The sequence below is a fragment of the Pantherophis guttatus genome, chromosome 1, assembly GCF_059756535.1.
Source record: "Pantherophis guttatus breed Tessera chromosome 1, ASM5975653v1, whole genome shotgun sequence".
NCBI classification, from domain to species: Eukaryota; Metazoa; Chordata; class Lepidosauria; order Squamata; family Colubridae; genus Pantherophis; species Pantherophis guttatus.
In genome coordinates this window covers 21526495-21546633 of record NC_142063.1, presented here as the reverse complement: position 1 = coordinate 21546633, position 20139 = coordinate 21526495, and the positions used below count along the sequence as shown (strand labels likewise).

General features: G+C 42.3%; 1 protein-coding gene across 2 annotated transcripts in view; it reads left to right on the top strand.

Annotated features, from left to right (window-relative positions):
* PGPEP1 (pyroglutamyl-peptidase I) overlaps positions 1–20139 on the top strand; it is a 38295-nt gene that overhangs the window by 4030 nt on the left and 14126 nt on the right. Inside the window, exon 2 of one of the 2 annotated variants that reach the window (XM_034437630.3) lies at positions 2235–2287. The exons of the other annotated variant lie outside the window; for it this stretch is intronic. Coding sequence (XP_034293521.1) covers positions 2235–2287 — 53 coding nt within the window. The remainder of the gene's footprint in view (positions 1–2234; positions 2288–20139) is intronic. 2 annotated transcript variants of the gene reach the window in all.

Below are 20139 nucleotides of genomic sequence, written 5' to 3'. Positions count from 1 at the left end.
AAGGAAAGATTTTGTTTTCTTTGACAAACTGCTGAGCAACAAATTCTCTAGAAAGTTAGAAATAGTTAATACAGAAGGGCACCCTAGAGATATAAACTAGGTTTATATGCAGTGTTCACTAACCATTGTTTACTGAATTAACTAAAACACAAGCCCTGTCTTATAAACTATGATGACAAATTGAATTATGGCTTAGTGCAATGGAAACCTTGTCACTCTGTATCTCAGTTTTACATAGTTTGAAAAGCTTTGAAGTGGAAATAGACCTTGTAAATTCTGCCACTCTCTTGGGCTAGGAGTGTGTTTGATCTAATTTTATTTATATTTATTAAATTTATATTCCATCCATCTCACTGTCCAAGGCAGAAGGACAATGGGGAGATCAAAGCAAAAAAGATAGGAAGGCAAGAAATGTGAGGAAGAGAATTCACCTATGATATATATGTGCAATACTTTGGAATAAAATCCCATGGAGATTAATATATTTACTTCTCAGTAAGCATTCATAAGAGTGTGCAGAATGAATAACTGATCCAGCACGATATCAAGATATAATTTATGCTTATGTTATGCATAATTTATGCTGAGGACAATACATTCATTTTAATGTTATATTGCTCTTCCTCCTGAAGATGTACAATATAAAGAAGTGCAATATAAAACAATGCTGTATATTTGACTTTAAAAAACCACAACATTTTTTTAAAAAGATAATGGACTCTTTGGGTTGTGGAAGAAGAAAAAAAAACTAATTTGGATCTTTGTGGGGAGGGGGGAAATGTAATAAACATTCAAAAATATTTTTCAATCCATATCAGGTGACTCTAAACCATGATGTATAAGGAGCTGTGTGAGATCACAGCAAACTGTTAATCTAATAAAGGAGAATATTTTAGTCCAGGGTTGGAATGAGAACTGATAACGTTACCTAGGCTGGGTAATGAAAAGTTTGCAAGAAAACAACCAAGTTCAGAGAGCATCAAAGACCCTGCAAACTACTGATCTTTTGGGGCCAAATCTGTATACACTGTCCGGTTAGCAGATCTCCGTGATTCAATTAGAGAAAAATCACTTTGTTCTCCTTGAGCTATGTAAAGACTTTTCCTTCTTGGAAGTGTCAGGCATTGATGCTTATATACACTGCTCAAAAAAATAAAGGGAACACAAGCAGAAGACATCCGAGATCTGAATGAATGAAATAGCCTTATTAAATACTTTGTTCTTTACACACAGTAGTTTTGTGTTCCCTTTAGTTGTTTGAGCAGTGTATAAACTACTGTATGTAAAGAACAAAGTGTTTAATAAGGCTATTTCATTCATTCAGATCTTGGATGTCTTCTGCTTGTGTTCCCTTTATTTTTTTTTGAGCAGTTTATTTCCTTATTTGTAGAAATTCCCAAGATAGTTAGACCTATGCCTCTTTTCTTAAGTTTCATTGAACAAAGTATCCATTATTTTCTAAGTACCGCAAGCATGCCCACTTGCCCAGGATCAGGGTTGAGTGTGGGTAAGTAGGTTTGAAGGACAGCACAGATCATGTAAGTCTGGTCTTCTGACTAAATTGATTAACCAGGAAAAGACATCTGCCTGTGAAATTAATTGGGCTAATAAATAAGCCGCTGTGCATGTGCACCTATATAATCTGAATTCCATCACGTTCGTGGCAAATCTCTGTAGCTGGTTCTAACTACGGTAACTTGCTATCACATTTCAAACAGAGTAATGGAGAAAAGATCTTTTTCCTCCCCCCCCCAGACTTTTAAAATGGGTGTCTTCATGGATCAAGGTACCCTGTGCATGTCCCACCTAGTTCACCTATCATAGTAAGCTGTGATTTGCTTAATTATAATAAAATCCAATTGTGTATATGAATTTAGTGACCAGGTTCATACAACACAAGCCAAAAGCAAATTAACAATCCCTTGCACTAGTATACTACGTGAACTCAAAACAGTGAGAATTTCATGGTGGTGACGAAGATGCAGGAAACTCATCTTCAAATCCTTAGAGAAAGTTCATTAGGCGCATTTTCTTTTTAACCTCCTTTAAAGTATAGTTTGGAAGTAGGAAGAGAGAGCCAATCCTGGTGAGAGAAAGAATGTACAATGACCTATGATAATTATTTGCTGTATTTTGATGTACGTGATCTATAAAATGGCCAGTTTAGACTGCTCGTTAGTGCCTAGAAACAAAATGCCATCATGGTAAAAAGAAATATTTTTCTATGATTTCAGGGTTCGGTCCATTTGGGGAGTATTCTGTCAATGCCAGCTGGATCGCAGTTCAGGTAAAAGATATATTTTCAAATGCTTCAGTCATAATAGCATTACTTTTTAATCACTCATTTCTTTAAAAAAAAAGTCCAATAACTATTTAAGCCGGATTCTAAGAAGTGATCCTTCTTGACTTTATTTTTTTTAACATAAAGTCAGCCTTAAAGTTGAATTTGATTAGTAGTGACTACATCCATTCAGTTTTAATGATAGAGTTATGATAGTGTTTTGTCCTTGCCTCCTTTTGGCCTGCCTTCTTTGCTTCACAGTTTGGAGTTTTTTAGGAACTTGCTGACTCCTCTGGAGAGTAATAATACTGTAACGATTTCTAGGCAAAAGAGGAATGTTTGTGTAATGATTATCTGCATAGATGAAGTTAAGATTCTTTCAGTTACTTAAAATAACCCCAACCAAATTATTAACTAAAACTCATCAGCTAAAACACTTCAATGAGCCAGCGATTCCAAAGGGATAAATCAGCATTTCCTGTTTAGATCATATTTGCTGATAGCATTTTTGAAAAGGCACGCCATCGTGTGTGTATGAGGCATTTTGAGGCAACGTCTCTGCTAAGTTAGTGTTAGTCCTGTGTTATTTAAAACTCCTGAAATCATTACAAAGGGCAAAAAAAAATCACTGACATACATTCAGCTGGGAAATGTTTTCTTTCCAATTTTTGTACATTTTCCTTGTAATATTCTATTCCTATTTGAGGAGGTCTAAGAAAATGGGAATGACTTTGCCTTGTGAGATGAGAGTGAATAAAGTCCAAGATGAAGATAATTACTTGAATTGTGCACTTTTTGCAAAATAATTTGGCCCTTGCAAGAGCGCATCATTTTTTGGCTGTTTGTGAAAGCAGCCCAACTTTTTTCAGGTTTCTATGTGAGCATGAAAAAAGTGTGGCTGCATTAAAAAACATCAAGAGATCCACCCTTTCAGTAAGTCCCAAAATACTTCTTCCAAATCATTTTCAAAGTAAGCAAAGCATGAAAATTACTAGCAGACAGCTGCTGTCGGCTGTGAGAGTTTTCAAACTCGCCGCGTCACCTTGCTGTCACGTGACATTTGTGGAGCTGGGGTAGGCATGGCCTGCGTGTGACACATCCGGCCCGCGGGCTGCCAGTTTGACACCCCTGATCAAGCGGGTCTTTGGTTTTCTCCCTCCCATATTTTTCACAGAGGAAACTTAAGACTCAGTGGTACAGGATCAGGACACCGATTTCACAACCAACCAGTGTGGGGAGCCTTAACACTTTAATCTGTGAATGGCTGTTCACAACAGGAATGCCTATCCTTGAATTCAGGGGTGTCCACTTGATGTGGTCAAAAATAAATCAAGATAGCAATAACATTTAGACTTATATACCGCTTCATAGTGCTTTTTACAGCCCTTTCTAAGCAGTTTACTAGAGTCAGCATATTGCCCAACAATCTGGGTCCTCGTTTTACCCACCTCGGAAGGCTGGCAGGCTGAGTCAACCTTGAGCCGGTGAGATTTGAACTGCCGAACTGCAACTAGCAGTCAACTGAAGTAACCTGCAGTACTGCACTCTAACCACTGCGCCACCTCGGCTCTTTAGCCGAGATGCAACCACAGTGGTACAGTTGAAGTTCCACTTATTTTTTTCTGTGTAATGTATAAAAACCAATAACTAAATCTCTGGAAAGTAAACTTAGCTTAGTCTAAACTTAATAGAACTTCCATAGAAACATTGGATTGGAAGGACCCATATAGAAGCCTTCCGAATAAATGGGTGTTCGGTTTCTGCTTGAATATATCCAGTGAAGAGTAGATCTATTAGATCTATTAGTTGATTTAATTGTCAGGCTACCTGTACTGTAGGGATTTTTTTTTTTTACTAATATTCAAATGGAATTAGCCTTCCTGTGTCTTAAATTCATGATTCTAGGTCCTGCACTCTGGACTGATAGCAAATGTATTGGACTTCTGTATGTTTTTGTTTCAGGTGCCTGAGAAATCCAGGTACTGGTAGATTCAGGGGCAGATTACCTGCTTTGGGGACCCAAAAGAGCTTTTTCAAAAGGCAACTGGACTTTGTTTCTTCCTTGAAGACTTCTCCAAGAAGCTTCCTCAGCTCTGAGCTGAAGCTGGATGACTGAGAATCTCCATCTGCTTTGGGGACTGTAGCAAGGAAGAACTTCATTCCCTGCTTTTGGGCTTCCAAGAGGCATCTGCCTTTTTAAAAAATACCTGTTGTTTACCCGTTCATCTTCCACCTCTTGTAAACCCTTCCCTTAGCATGCTGTCATCATTAAAGCAATTTTTGTGATGTTGCCCCCTCTCTTAGTTTTTGCTTGGAAAAAATGATGGCGGAACGTTTGCAGAGGCTAAGGCGTAGGCCAAGATGAATAAGTGTTCTTACAGATTAATGCTGATAAAACCGACCAACTCGATGCATGAATATGTGGTTTTCTTTGTCTTTGTTACACAACTGTGTAACATCCACCTCTGCCAGACATCTGTTGCTTGTAGTGAAGATGACTTGTGCTCCTGACTGTATGTGTGTGTTGTGGGGAAGCGGAGGTGGTAAGGCTCAAAGTTCTTCTCTGGGGACACCTGGCTACTCAACTGGCCACATTTGAACATCTGGCACAGCCAGCTGTTAACAGTTGGCTATTAACTTTCCTGTAAGGTTGAAAGTGCCATTGATGTGAAACCGAATGATGTTGTTTTGTCAGGGTTACAAGGATCTGTTGAGAAAGCAGCTTCCCCGGGGGTTGCTTTGCGGGAAGACTGGGTACAGGAGCGTGACTTTGATTGAACAGCAGTTTAAAAATTTGGGGCGGGTGGAGGAACATAGTTTTGCCGTGATCTGTCATAGAAAATTCTGCCTGAGTTCAGTGACCTCATCCATGCCTTTCAATTAGAGAACAGCCCAGTAAACATAATTAGAATCAGGGTGGATAAAAATCAATGATTTTTTTTTAAAAAATAAAAAAAATCAGATTTTTTTGATTTAAATCGGATTTTTTTGATTTTTATCGAATTTATTTTAATAAACTTTTGGGGTAAAAATCGTAAGATAGTTTTCTATTTAAGATACATAAATAATTTAGTCTATTCAGCATGAAATGGAGCTTAGTTATGTAGCATGAGGCTGTATATTCTGCAACACTGGGACTATCGGTGAGTCAACAGTAGGTCAAAGGAGTAGCAGAGATGACAGTTGCTCTTTAAAAATTACGATTTAAATCGAGTTGATTTAAATCAAGCCTTTTTACTAGTGATTTAAATCATGATTTAAATTGTGATTTAAATCAACTCGATTTAAATCAAATCCACCCTGATTAGAATGCTAATGTCGGAAGCGTGAATTACAGGTAGCCCTCAACTTATGACCACAATTGAGCCCAAAATTTATGTTGTTAAGTGAGAAATTTGTTAAGTGAGTTTTGTCCCATTTTACAACTTTTCTCGCCCCATTTGTTAAGTGAATCACTGCAGTTCTTAAATTAGTAACAAGGCTATTAAGTGAATCTGGTTTTTCCCCATTGACTTTGCCGGTTAGAAGGTCGCAACAGGGGATCACATGACTCCGGGAGACTGCAATCGTCATAAATGTGAGTCAGTTGTCAAGCATTCGAAAGGCGGCATACAAGTTGAACAAATAAATAAATAAATAAATAAATAACATGACCATGGGGATGCTGCAACAGTCAGAATTGTAAAACATGGTCATCGTTCACTTTTTTTCAGTGCTGTTGTAACTTCTAATGGTCACTAAATGAACTGTTATAAGTCGAGGACTACCTGTACCTTGAAAGTACCATAGATATGTGCTGTCTTAATTGTCTTGGGGTGTCGGACTTCCTGTGCATTCATATATAATGTAGAAGGTATCATGTGGACTGTCAATGCTGCCAGTCTAAGCTGTGCATGAATTGTTACCATAGCCTGAAGCTGGCCTTATGTTGAAGTTAAACAACTGAAGTTTAGGATCTAGCTAGGATCCCATTACTAGATTTGACCTGCAGTGTTGGCCCTCCAACAAGGGGGGGGGGGGTAAGAAAAGATTGGACAACTACCTGTCTGAAATGGTATAGGGCCGTGATGGCGAACCTATGGTACGTGTGCTACAGGTGGCACGCAGAGCCATATCTGTGGGCATGTGAGCATTGCCATAGGTTAGCTCCAGCACGCATGTGCACGCTGGCCACCTGATTTTCGGCCCTTCCAGGCCCACTGGGAGTCAGGAAACAGGCCGTTTCCGGCCTCCGGAGGGCCTCTCAGGAGTGGGGAAGGCCATTTTCGCCCTCCCCAGGCTCCAAGAAAGCCTCTGGAGCCTGGGTAGGGTGAAAAACGGGCCTACTGGGCCCACTATGCCATCATGTTCCAAAAGTGAGGAGGAGCGCGGGGGGCATCATGTGCTTGCACGGGGGGCGTGGCATATTGAATTATGGGTGTGGGCATGCACGTGTGCAAACCCCCTGCGCTCCCCCCGCTTTTGGCACGCCACGGCAAAAAGGTTAGCCATCGCTGGTATAGGGTTTTCTGCCTGAGCTGGGGGTTAGACTAGAAGACCTCCAAGGTCCCCTCCAACTCTGTTGTTCTGCTATTATTAATTTTGCGTAGGTCCTTCTTGGAAATGTCCCTCTTTCCCAATACACATTTCTTTCTTGATGAATTGCGAGCGTCTTTCAAATTTACAACTACACCAAGTCGCCGCTATTCCAAGCTCTGTTTTAAAGTTTAAGATATTTTTCCTGAACACCCTCCGTCCCCTCCAACCCCCAACCCCCCCATACACAAATTGTCACCTTGCTTTTACTTTTTCTTTTCTATCCTAGATGTAAATCCTGTTCTCTTCTTTCCCAGACTTGGTCTTCAAGAGGGGCAGGATGGGCTTTTGCGCCATGCATTTCCTCCTGAAATTCTCTTGCTGACATACATGATTATTATAATCCCTCAAATTCCCATGATCCTTACCATTAAAAATGTGTGTTTGACCCTCGACCAAAGGATGGACATCAAACCGTCTCGCTTGCCTTCAGTTTCCACTGCCTCCTCTCCTCCTAGCTTCTGAAATTCTCAGGAGGCATTTAAATCATTCACTCCAGTTTTTTTGCAAATAGAGCAGTAGAAGTAGGGCTTTATATGCAGCGGAGATCTCCCAGGGTTAGCATTCTGTGCGCATTCTGTGCCCGTAAGAATTAGGAATTCGTGTAGGGGGAGCTTTTTCCTTTCTTTTTTAGCTTGATATCTTGTGTGTTATCTTGTGCAACTGTGGAGCTAAATGTGATCCTCCCTGGAAATAACATTTCAAGCCTAACTCATCCAGTGACCTAAGAAGTATCTCCTCTCCTTCTTACCCCTCTCTGGTTGCCAGTTCCCTCCCCTTCTGAGTTTGGAGCTCTGGGAATACTCTCCTCAAATGCTTTTAAATTAACCCCCCCCTCCCCAACTCTAATCAATTGCTGCCAACTAATGGCCAGCCAGATGTCTGGCTTGCAGCTGTCTATGTTTGTGTCTCCTCCTTGGTGTTTTTTTCTCTCTTTTTTTTAAAGCAGCTAGTTGTGTTTGATACGGACCCGCACTGTCTCCAGGGTGGAGGTGAGCCTCAGTTAAGATAATCCTGGCTACCAGCGTGCGTTGTGAAAGAGAAGAGTGTCCTTTTAGTACTGTTACTTCGTGAACTGTCACACTGACTGGACCCACAAATTTGGAAGCCCAAATTAGATGCCTTTTCTATTACTGTACAGCGCAAATGTGTGCTGAGTTGATGTTTAATTTTGTAAATTAAAGTCAATCTTTATTCTTCATATCCAGTTGTTTTGGGTTGGTTTTCTTTTTGTATGTGTGTAAGTCACACAACCCTGTTCTTACATATATTTCCTTGGCAAGTAATTTTTCAGGATTCAGTGCGGCCTGCTATCTAGGGAAGTTATATGTAAGATTGTTTGCCTTAGTTAATTGTAGGGGATTTTTAAAAGTGATTTGAATAGGTTTAAAATTTGCCCAAACTTGCATAAGTGTGCTGGTAATATAGATGTTATTCTTTGGAGCTCTTACTTAATTACTTAAGATGACATTTTTACCCCGGCAGGCATTTTTGTTGAAGAGTTCAGTGATTTTTCTTCTCCTGTTGACTAATCTGGGATGTATGATCAAATGCTTCCTTTTAAAATGATTTTTTTATCGTACGTGCATTTGTAATGGCGCATCGCTCTGAAAGTTTTGTTTATAAAGTACAGCGTAAAATAAATTTTGGAGTTTGGAGGATTCTTCCAGTGGAATCCCAGATCTAACTGTCTCTTAAGCCTTTGAATGAACTGAAGGTCACACAATTCTTCTTGTTGCTGTATTTTGAAGGACACACAGTAGTAGAGTTAGGGAAGGTGCAGAAAATGAGCAATCAAACCAGGCAGTTGATGTGTTGAAGGACAAGCTAGTGTGTGTGTGTGAAACTTTTCAGTTAAAAAAAATGAAAATAGGGGCGGTAAAGCCGTGATTGGTATAAAGAGATTGGTGGGAGGTAGGATTTAGAATACTGTAATTCCTGACTCTCAGAAGCTGTCAGCTATGAAAAGTATATATATGTAGAGCCTCCATATTTAAAGAGGTGTACCTCATTTCCTGCTTTAAGGCGTGAGCCAAAATTCTGGGGACAGTGTCACATTCTTCCACATTTCAGACCATACCTAAGGACTTGGAACTTGGGTGCCAGGACCTTTTAGTTTCCTTTTTAAAGTGACAGCTGAGGTTCTGATACGGATAACTGACAGCTGAGATTCTGATGTGGATAAGTGTGTTGTACAAAGAGTAGGCAACATGCAAAGTTAATTGAGTAATTAATCATGGTCCTTCCAGAAGCATCTTGCTGACCATGGTGAGAACTGGTGTGCTGGATTAGGCATCTCCTTTCTTCTGGGTGAGAAACTTCCTATGTTTTTGTCGAGAATTGTGGAACGCAGTATGTGCATCGTGTTATTGCTGTTGCTGGCTGGGATTCCACTCCGTCTTCCTCATTCCTGCCTGCGTGACGGTAGGAGGAATGCTGAATACTTCTTCACATTTGTATTTCTTCAATGATTTTGGAAGGCTTGATATTTTAAAACGACAGTCTAATTAATTGAGAGCATTTCCTTAATTCTTCCATTTTCTTCCCCCTCCCTCAACTGATTTGTGGCTGCAGTTCAGTGCACATTTTCCTGGAAGTCAAGGCTACCTACTGAGTAAACTTGTGAAGGGTTGTTGGGTTTCCTTGAGTTTCTGCTCAATTTAAAGAGAAACTTGGGCTCGTTCGTTCGTTCGTTCTTTTTTTTTTTTAAACCTCTTTCTCCCCTCCCAGCCTGCAGTTTCCCCTGAGCATGTTTGTGTGCAACAAACTGCGCACAATTCTGTCCCCAGCCTGAAGAGGCCCAGACAAAAGAAAAGGAACAGCCTGCCTTTGAACGCATGCAACTAAAGCATTGTGCCTGTGGCAGACAAGACTTCATGGAGCTGAGTGGACACAAAGAACTGTGTCTGAGTTTCTGAGTTCCAGACAGTGTGATCTGCATTTTAATAGACAAAAAAATCAATTAAACAATCTTTGTAAATCCTCCCCGGTTTGAGGGAGGCTAAGCGGACTCTTGGTTTATTGCGTCTTGGGCATTATCCTGCATCCTAAAGCTTTAAAGGAAGAAGAAGAAGGGGGAAAAGAAAGAAAGAAACCTCTTTCCCCAATTCCTTTCTCTTGTTGAAGGATTTCTTTGCCGTTGAATACATATCCCGGACTGTCCGACTTGGAAATGCTCAAGGGGACATGGAGGAGGGGAGGGGGGTGGATGGAAAACCATGGCTTAATCTTCAACAAAGCCAAAGAGGAATGGGTTGGAAAAATCCTCCGAATCTGTTGTCAGGCCGTCTACAAATATTAACCAAAGTTATTTTCATGTGGCTTAAATATAGAGGTTTGAGTCGAAGGCGATCGCTCCTGCTGGAAACAAAAACCCATTTGTGCGCCTGTCCACACGCCTGCACAGACACACACACAGATGCTGAATGAAATACCGGCGTCCAAAAGGGTCAATTTTTCCGAACTTGAAATGCTTGTATTCCCAACTCCTCTGGGGCTCCGAAGTTAAAACGTGCTATTTGCTGTTTTGGAGAACTTGCTTTCCAAGTTGCTTTTTTTTTTTTTTTAAAGGGGGGGGTGTTTAACTTTGATTTCCTGCCTGCCTCCAGCAGGTTGCTTAGGGGCCCAGGTGTGCCCTCTAGACTGTGAAGTTAATTGGCTCCTGTCGCCTTTTATTCGCCCCCCCTCCCCCCGGCCGGCGAGGAGTGAGGTCAGAGCGCGTCCCGACATCCGCATGGACAATTGCTGTCAGAGTGTCTAGACAGGCCAGATAAGGATATTAGAAACTCACAAAGCAGCCCATTGTGGAGGGCCAGGGAATCGGTCACACACGTTCAGTTTTACTGTTTGTCAGGTACACAAGGCAGCAGATAATAAGTTTGTCTGACTGGAGGAGGGATTTGTTCCCCCCTCCCCTTTATAACTGAGTATAATTCCTATACTGAGAGAGGGGAAGGGAGGGAATGAATAATATGTATAGTTGCACATCTATTGCAATTTTTTTTTTCACGCAGAGAGAAAAAGTAAACTTTTCTTTTTAAAAATGCCTTCAGACTTTTTGGTGTGCTGATATTTAATGTATAGCTGCTTTCAAGTCAGAAAGTTTTTAAAAAAATACTTTTTGAAGCTTTGATGGTAGAAGTATAGCTACTTCAAAGGAATGTGTTTCATTTAAAACATATACTTTCAAACTTCTTAGATTCCCCCCCTGACCACCCTACCCACCCACCCTCAACTGGGGAGATCTTTCAGAGGAGCAAAATTAGTTGCTCCTTATTCAGGCGATGCTTCATTGTCATACCACAATAAATGTTTTGAAATGTAAGAAAGTGACATCTGAAATAAAATCATTGTTGAGTTAATCCATTACCCTGATTTGCAGTTGATTGGTGGCACTGTCCGGATGGAATCAGACAAAAATATATCTTGTAAGAAATACCCCTCTCTGTCTGTCACTCATTTGCTATGTGGTCAATTACCTGTGTAAGCTATTTTGTATCCAAAGCAGCGGTGACACCCGGCCGGTTCTATCTGGCTCGTGCGAACCGGTAGCATCGGTGGCGGGAGGCTCCGCCCACCTGCCGGGACGTCATTACGTCCCATTTCTTACCCTCTGCACACGCACAGGAGGCTCTGTGCATGCACAGGAGAGGCACACGCATAGCACACGCACAATCCCGTTCCCAAACCAGTAGCGAAGGTAAGTGGATGTCACCGCTACTACAAAAGAATCATGCTCTTGATTATCAACTTATAAGTAGTCCAGGAATGTATTTTTGCAAGAAGTTGCATTTGTCCCTTGTGAAAATTGCATCTGTTTGTATAGGCCCGTGATGGTGAGCCTATGGCATGCATGCCAGAGGTGGCACGCAGTGCCCTCTCTGATGGCATGCGAGCCGTCACCCCAGTTCAGCCGTGCTGCGCATGTGTGTGCGCTTCCCGCCAGCCAGCTAGTCTTCGGGTCTCCGCTGTGCAGGGGGTGGGGTGCATGGGGGGGCGTGTGCGCATGTGCAGGTGTGAGGGCACACGCACGCACGTGGGGGGTATGCGTGGAGGGGCTGCGTGATTTTTCGTTTTTGTTTTGCTATTGTGTGTCAATCGTATTTTTAACACTTTTCCTCTGTACCAGTTACAATTGTGGCTTCACTGAGGCATAGGGAAGAAAATAAGTGATTTTTCAATGTTTTTTTAGACCTCAGTTATCATATTTAACAAGGAAGGGAAGACTCTGGTCCTTGTGGTTGAGAAATGAGACTGAATACACATATAAGTGAAGCTTGCTAGAATTAGAGAAAGCAGAAAAATGTCAGCGCTTGACTTCCAACTGTCAGAGGCAACCTGTACGTGTCTATTTACTTTGTAGCAACATGGTATGCAATTAGCAAAAATAGAATTACCGGCCTGTAACATGGGCAAGCCGGTGTGAATTATTTATATAAATCATGAGCAGACTTTGAATGGTTTGGAAGATAGCAGTAGGAACCTATGCATGGGAATTTACATTAACTTTAGTTTACGCTCATGCTTCTTTGCTCTATGTCAACATCCTCTCTGCAGGTATCCGAACTTGGACTCTTAGGTCTCTTTGAGTGCATTTCACATCTGTCTTTTTTGCAATAGGTGAGATTTTCAGGGTAGTAGGTAATTTCAGTGGCATCTCTTAAAAATATAGCAATAACCTTGGGTTCAGTCTGGGAATCAAGCTGGAGTTGCGAGAATGCCCAGTTAGTAGAACTGGGGTGATACATCCAATTTATCTGCAAGAAACGCAAATAACTCGCACACAAAAGATTTTGAAGCTGGTGAAAACAGTTCAGTTAGGTTTGGTTTCTCTCCCCCTCTCCCTATGAGCTTCAAAGGGAAATCAGAAGTGAGGACTGCCTGGAGGGCTTCCCCCCCACTCTTGTATACAGATTGCTAGTGTGTTATGTCTAGTACTTTCTGCTTTCAGATGAAATGTCTGTGCTGCAATTTGAGACTTCAAGAATCGAATCTTGGAACATTTACTTTAAAAGGACCCCACTCTGCCTGGTGCTTCACCAGGATCATTTTCCTCCTCCATCCCTCCTGCTTCTATCACGGTGTGTTTGAACGTTGCCTTCCAGCCCCTGCCTTTGCTAATGAATCCAAGCATTTCAAACGCGGATCAATAATGATGCACTGTTAAGACCCAGAATTGCCTTTGGAGCATTGGCCCAGCCATGTGATTTATTATTGTTGCTTCTGGAACTTGCCTGCTTGAGACACCCCCTGCCTCTCCTCTCTCCAGTAGCTAGTAACCCTGTTTTTCTAGGGGTCTCTACTTAAAAAAAAAAAGAAGAAGAAGAAGACATAAAATGTTCACATTTTGATTTTAAAAAAAAAATGTTCTTCAAGTAAACCAATTTAAAACCCCTTTTGTGCAAATCCCAGCTTCCCCTCCGGACATATTGTGCTCTTCAGTCAAAAGAAAAAAAAGAACAGTAGAAATTATAAGGACTAAAAAGTGAAAAGAAAGAATTAAGACAGTGGTAACTTAAAAGTCAGCCAGCTGTGTCAGACGAAAGAGGGTCATCTAGTCCGCTTCTGATGTCCAGAAGGAGCTTCAAAGCCCTGAATTGTTCAGTTTCTCTTGTTTTTGAACAGTGTGCTGAACTTGTTCTTCACCACAAATAACGTTGCATTGTGCTTTGGTTTCATGCTCTGGCTCTTTGTATTCCACATCATCCAATTTGCTTTTCTATATGTAATGTTTAGGATCAAGTACAGAATTTCCAGTCCTAGAGTATTGTACGAAGCTTTAAATGTCCTGAGAGCTGCATCTGAAAATTGCTATTTAAGCCGAGAAACGTCGTTTTGTTATATGGAGAACAATCCTGCTTGTGTATAGATGTAGCTAATTTAATTTAAAACCCATATTAAAACAAAAATAATTGCAGCCCTGCTTACCTTTAGAAGGGCAACCATCCAATATGAGGGATCCGTGGTCCTCTGAGCCTGCTTGTTTCCTTGTAAACCAAGGGTGTCAAACTCAAGGCCCAGGAGCCAGATTCAGCCCGCAGGTACTTAGATCTGGCCCGTGGGGCCACCCTGGAAACAGTGAAGGACCAGCCCACGGTGCCTCTGCCAGCGAAAACGGAGCTTGGGAGGGCCGCACGCAGCCCTCCCAAGTTCCATTTTCACTGGCAGAGGGTTGCAGGAGGCCATCACAGCCGAAAATGGAGCTCGGGAGCCCATTTTCGCTGGCAAAGCGCTCGGGCCACCACCGGCGCCTCCAACACGAGTGACGTTGAGCTGGCCACGCCCACCTTGGCCACGCTCATGCCGGCTCCCTGAGGTCAAACATAACCCTGATGCGGCCCTCAATGAAATTGAGTTTGACACCCCTGTTGTAGACGTTTCATTACCTGACCTAAGTAATGCACTGATAATGTTATCTAGTTTGTCTGCAAGAAAACAACCAAACTCAAGAGAGCACCAAGGACCCCCATTTCAGTCCTGAGCTACTCTCCTTTATTGGAACCACCCAACTTGAGATACAATGGTCAAGTGTGATCTTTGGACCCTAAACAGATGCACAAAAGATGGGGTTTGAGTGTCCTTAGGGAATTCAGGGAGGCCCGTTGGGGAAGATTTAAAGAGTTGTAAAGCCTAATAAAAGAATAGTTGGTATACAGAAAATACTGATTTTAGTTCCAGCAACCTGCCATTAAGCCTGCAATGGAGAAGGTTTGGGTAGCAGGAAATAGAGAAGAATTATCTCTTTTTGGATAATCAAAGTAAGCAGTGTTGGATTAAATCCTCAAATGGTCTGATTTTTAGTAAGGCGGTTTTTGTTTCGTTTTATTTGTAGTTTCTTCCCAACTTACAGCTTCATGCATGGATCCCAGCTGTCCTTATCCACTGTCACCCAAGCATATAATCCCTGGTTTTGCAGAAGAATCCCTTTAGAACAGAGGAAGTCTCAAATTAGAAAAGGATGAACTGAAATGCAAAAAGTCAAGAATTTTGTTTTTTTCTTCCTGGGAACTTGCTTAGTTTACCAATGGAAAACGTTGGAAGAAAACTGAAAAGCAGCAAATGTATTTTACATGAAACACAGTCACATCTGAGAATAATGCGGTTTAATGTTTGCAGTGTTAAATGTTAATTTAATATCCAGGGACTATACATCGCTAGTTCTTAATAGTGCACTAATGAGAAGAAAGCTGTTTAATAATTTATTTGTTTTTGCTTATCTTTTCTGTTTTCAATTTTTTTTCTTACATCATAGATGGCAAAAAATGAACATTTTTTTTGCTGTAAGCCGCCAGTGTCCCTAGGGAGTTGGGCGGCATAGAAATGCGACTAATAAATAATAAATAAACAAACATTCTTAGCATTTTGCATTTGAGCTATATTAACAATTCTGGGTGTAGAAAACTAAGGCATTTTTATTTTTTAACAATGCAACCGTGATTCACAGGGAGAAAAACTTGACTCAAAAAACTTCGAATAAACACGATGTTTCTTTTGTGGAAGCTGTCTTTTATCTGAAAAAAAATATTTAAATACTTTAAAAGAAAAATATTGAAAACTGCTTTGTGAATTTAACAAAGATGCCAAATAGTACAAATGTACCTCCTTAATTGAAAGTCTATGGAGATTCTCATATAGACAGACTTAACCATAGTTTCAATTGGGAAAATGTGACCATCCTAGACCAAGCCAAGTCCAAAAATGCCAGGGAATTTCTAGAAGCATGACACTCATATTAACAGAGTTGGAGGGGACCTTATAGGTCATCTAGTCCAACCCCCCATTCAAGCAGGAGACTCTACACCATTTCTGACAAATGGCAGTCCAGTCTTTTCTTGAAAGTCTCAAGTGATGAAGCACCCACAACTTCCGAAGGCAACTTCTGTTCCATTGGTTGATTGTTCTCACTGTCAGAAAGTTCCTCCTCATTTCTAGGTTGAATCTCTCCTTGGTTAGTTTCCATCCATTATTCCTTGTCTGGCTTTCAGGTGCTTTGGAAAACAGCTTGACCCCCTCCTCTCTGTGGCAGCCCCTCAAATATTGGAAGACTGCTATCATGTCTCCCCTGGTCCTTCTCTTCACTAGACTAGCCATGCCCAGTTCATGTAACCGTTCTTCATATGTTTTAGTCTCCAATCCCCTAATCATCCTGGGTACTCTCCTCTGCACTTTATTTCTAGAGTCTCAATACCATTTTTAATAGTGTGGACTGACATATCAGCTATCAGTAGACACATAGATATTAACTTCTCCATTGTGGGTGGGGACAGCAGCCAGGATGGGTTGTACCCGCCCAATCAGATTGATGGACTGAGTCTGTCATCACTGTTAAGTCCCACCCTTGTTGCCGGGTAGACCAGCTTTTGACTCAGTCCATCAGTTTGGACAGGTGTGTGGGTCTTTAGCTCGGGCTTTATTCCCTTGTTTTCTGGTTTATCTCTAACTCTGCGGTTTGGATTTATGCAACATAACATCTATGCAAAAGAGACTATCACCCAGCCCAAAAAGAAACAAAAATACCCAAGCACCTCTCCACCCGCAATCCACACCCAGATCAGCATAGATTAACTCCAAGGTTAACCTCACGCCAACCATCAAGCAACCAATACCCCAATCAAGAAACTGTCAAAGGAGCCAACAGTAAACAGCCCAATCAAAGAATCTCTTAAGAACCACTCCCACCAACACTGACAGGGCAAGCCACCTGGATATAAACTTGACAGCTCCTTATCAGCACTGAAGATGTTACCTAGTTTGGGTAATGAAATATCTACAAGAAAACAAGCAAGCTCAGAGAGCACAGCAGACTGATAGCATTGTGATTTACACCAGCTGTCTGCAATTACTGTAAGTTCGAATCTCGCCAGGCTCAAGGTTGACTCAGCCTTCCATCCTTTCTAAGGTAGGCAAATTGAGGACCCAGTTTGTGGGGGCAATAAGCTGACTTTGTATAAATATACAAAAGTATGAAGGCTATTGCTTAACGCATTGTAAGCCGCCCTGAGTCTCCGGAGAAGGGCGGCATATAAATCAAATAAAAAAAAAAAAAAAACCAAGGACCTCTCATGGAGAGTCTCGGTCTTCCAGGTTATGATTGTCCCAAAGGTGCTTTTTCAAAAGGCAGCTGGACATTCTTGTTTTTTCCTTGAAGACGTTTCACTTCTCATCCAAGAAGCTTCTTCAGTTCTGACTGAATGGTGGAGAACAGAAGGATTTATATTCCTTGCAGTTATCTGGTCATTAGCACTCTCTCTGAGAATTGTTGTGCCTTGCTGGATCTTGAGGTTCCTAACCATTTCACCCTTCAATCAGCCTTTCTCTTCCTATGCCTTCAAGATCTGTTTTGGTTTTAAAACCTCCCACCGTGTTGAGTTTGAAGTCTGAACAACTTTGTCCCTAAGTCCACCTGGCAGCAGTCCAGAAATGGTTTGCCATTGTCGTGCTGGAATTCATAATATTTTTCAATTTCCCAATCTAGCCTTCAGCGCTGATTCAGCACTGATGTTTCTCATCATCTTCCATCCACATATGTACTTTGGAGACTGCAAGTCTGAGACTCTGCCACAGAAGTGGGCAATTATGACCCCTTTATGACCTTGGACTTCCACTCCAAGAATTCCTGAGCCAGTAGCAGAAAAAAATCCTGTTTCAGTAATTGTGGGAGTTGAAATCTACAGGTTGTGAAGGGGCCATAGTTGTTCTCCCTTGCTTTGGAACAGGTGAAATCCAGCAGGTTCTGACAGGTTCTGGAGAACTGGTAGCGGAAATTTTGAGCAGTTCAGAGAACCGGTAGCGGAAATTTTGAGTAGTTCAGAGAACCGGCAAATACCACCTCTGGCTAGCCCCAGAGTGGGGTGGGAATGGAGATTTTGCAGTATCCTTCCCCTGCCACGCCCACCAAGTCACGTCCACAGAACCGGTAGCAAAAAAATTTGGATTTCACTACTGCTTTGCAACAAAGATAACAAACAGAATTCTGGCAGTTGTAGTCCAAGCAACTCCAGATTGCCAGAGGTGTGAGAGGAAGGCTGCCTTGCCTCATTGACCAGATATTGCAGAATGAGTTGGGTTTTTTTTAATCCTTAATTCATCAGGACTGGCAGTTCTGGGTCGATAGTTTCTCATTCTCAATCACTCCATTTTTATATTTACATGTTGTTTCCCTTTCTTGAAATGGTTTCTGGTTTTAACTTGACACCCTTATTAAAAATATAAGTGAATCGTGTGGTATATTTACTTCCATTCCCAGGGGAATCCATGGAGAGCTCAGAGTGAGGTGCGAGGTTTAGAGTGGTTCAGTGGATGTGAAAATAGCTCAAAATGTTTTGGAATTTCTTTGCTTCCTGCCCTGCCTGCACAGTCTTTCATGATGCACTTTAAATCTTGTTGAAAGTTCAGGCAGAGCATTGCTTTCGCAGTCTGGAGACAGGAAAAAGTGGGTTGTAGGTTGCTTCCCATTGAGCTGACTAGACAAGTGTTTTGCATTAGATACTGCTAGGCTACTCGTGATGCAGCCACGCTAGTTATCCTGGATACTTCCAGCTGCCAGAAAAAGAAAGTCGAGGCTTTGTCAGGAATTGGCCATCTGCGAAGATGTTGATGAGTCTTACTTTGGCTGGTCTTCCACCTTCCTTCTGCATTATCCATTTATGGAAATACCAGATGCAACAACAGGTGCTGGATCTGAAAAACTTGTGTGCATACAGAATCCAAGACTGTAGAAGTGAAAAGTAGAAGGCCAGTGGGAGAGACATCATGCGGGAGAGTCATCCATGTTCTCCAACCCGTCATAGCTGAGGAATCTGGGAGTTGTAGTCTCAGAGGGCACTTCCTCTTGAGGAAGATGACTTACATGTTCTTTAATAAACCTTTCCCAGATCTGGGACAGTATAAGTCAGTGATGGCTAACCGTTTTTCCATCGCGTGCCAGGAGGGGGGGGGTGGGGGGTCATGTGTGTCCACATCCATAATTCCATGCGCCCCGCACATGCGCGCGCAACACCCCCCCCCCATTCCTGGCATGCGATGGCCCAGTAAGCCCGTTTTTCTCTCTTACCTGGCTCCAGAGCCTCTCTAGCAGTCTGGGGAGGGTGAAAACGGCCTTCCCTACACCCCTGGAGGTCCTCCGGAGGCTGAAAACGGCCCGTTTGCCGGCTTCCAGTGGGACCGGAAAGCCCGAAAATCAGCTGGCCGGCGCGTGCATACGTGCCGGAGCTGAGCTCACGTGCCCACTGATATGGCTATGCGTGCCACCTGTGCCACAGGTTCGCCATCACAGGTATAGGTTATTTGAGTTATCTATGTTCTAGTAAACATAACTAGATAGAGGCACAATGGCTCAACGGTTAAAGACGCTGAGCTTGTCAGCTTGGAAAGCTGACAGTCCGCGTTGGAGAGCTGAGCGCCGCAAGATGGGCTGAGCTCCTGTTATTTGCCCCAGCTTCTGCCCATCTAACAGTCCGAAAGCATGCAAATGTGAGTAGATAAATAGGTACCACTGCAGTGGAAGGGTAACAGCATTCTATGCCCTTCGATATATCATCATGCTGGCTACATGACCACGGAAGTGTCTTCTGACAATGCTGGCTCTCTCAACTAAGAAACACAATGAGTACACCCCCTGGGCAGGAGACACCTTTACCTTAAACATAACAAAATATAAGTTATCTGAGGCAGCGGTCTCTAAACTTTGCAGCTTGGTGGCCTGGTGCGGGGAGGAGAAGGAAACTCGGCCATGTGAGCGGTGGGCTAGTATGCACACCTGTAACTCGACATACGCAAGGAGCGGGTTGGTGCACACACAGCTCAATGTGCACACTAGCCTGCCACTTGCAGGGCCCAGTTCCAAATAGACCATGGCCTGGTAGTGGGCCGCGACCATGATCTGAGGGACTGCTTCTCTCCAATTATATCTTCCTGTCCAGCATGTAGCCAAGAGGCTTGCTGTGGGTCCCATGTCTCAGGGAATTACTCTAAAGCCCGGAGGCGCTGGGCCTTTTCTGCTGTTGCACCTACCTTAAGAAACATTCTCCTCCCTGAAGTGAAGCCACTCCATCTCTGTTAATGTTCTGGAAGTCCTAGCTATGTCCCAGGCCTGGGGGGTCCCAGGAAACTGATGAGATCTTGAGGTGGCTTCCCTTGCTAATCTAAACTGTTTCGTGCCTCACACTTTTAAAACTCTTTAATACTGACTTTTTTGACATGTATGTTTTATTTCTTTGTTGTACGCTGGCCAGAGTCACTTCTTGTAAAATGGGCAGCCATGTAAATTCGAAATATAAATAAAA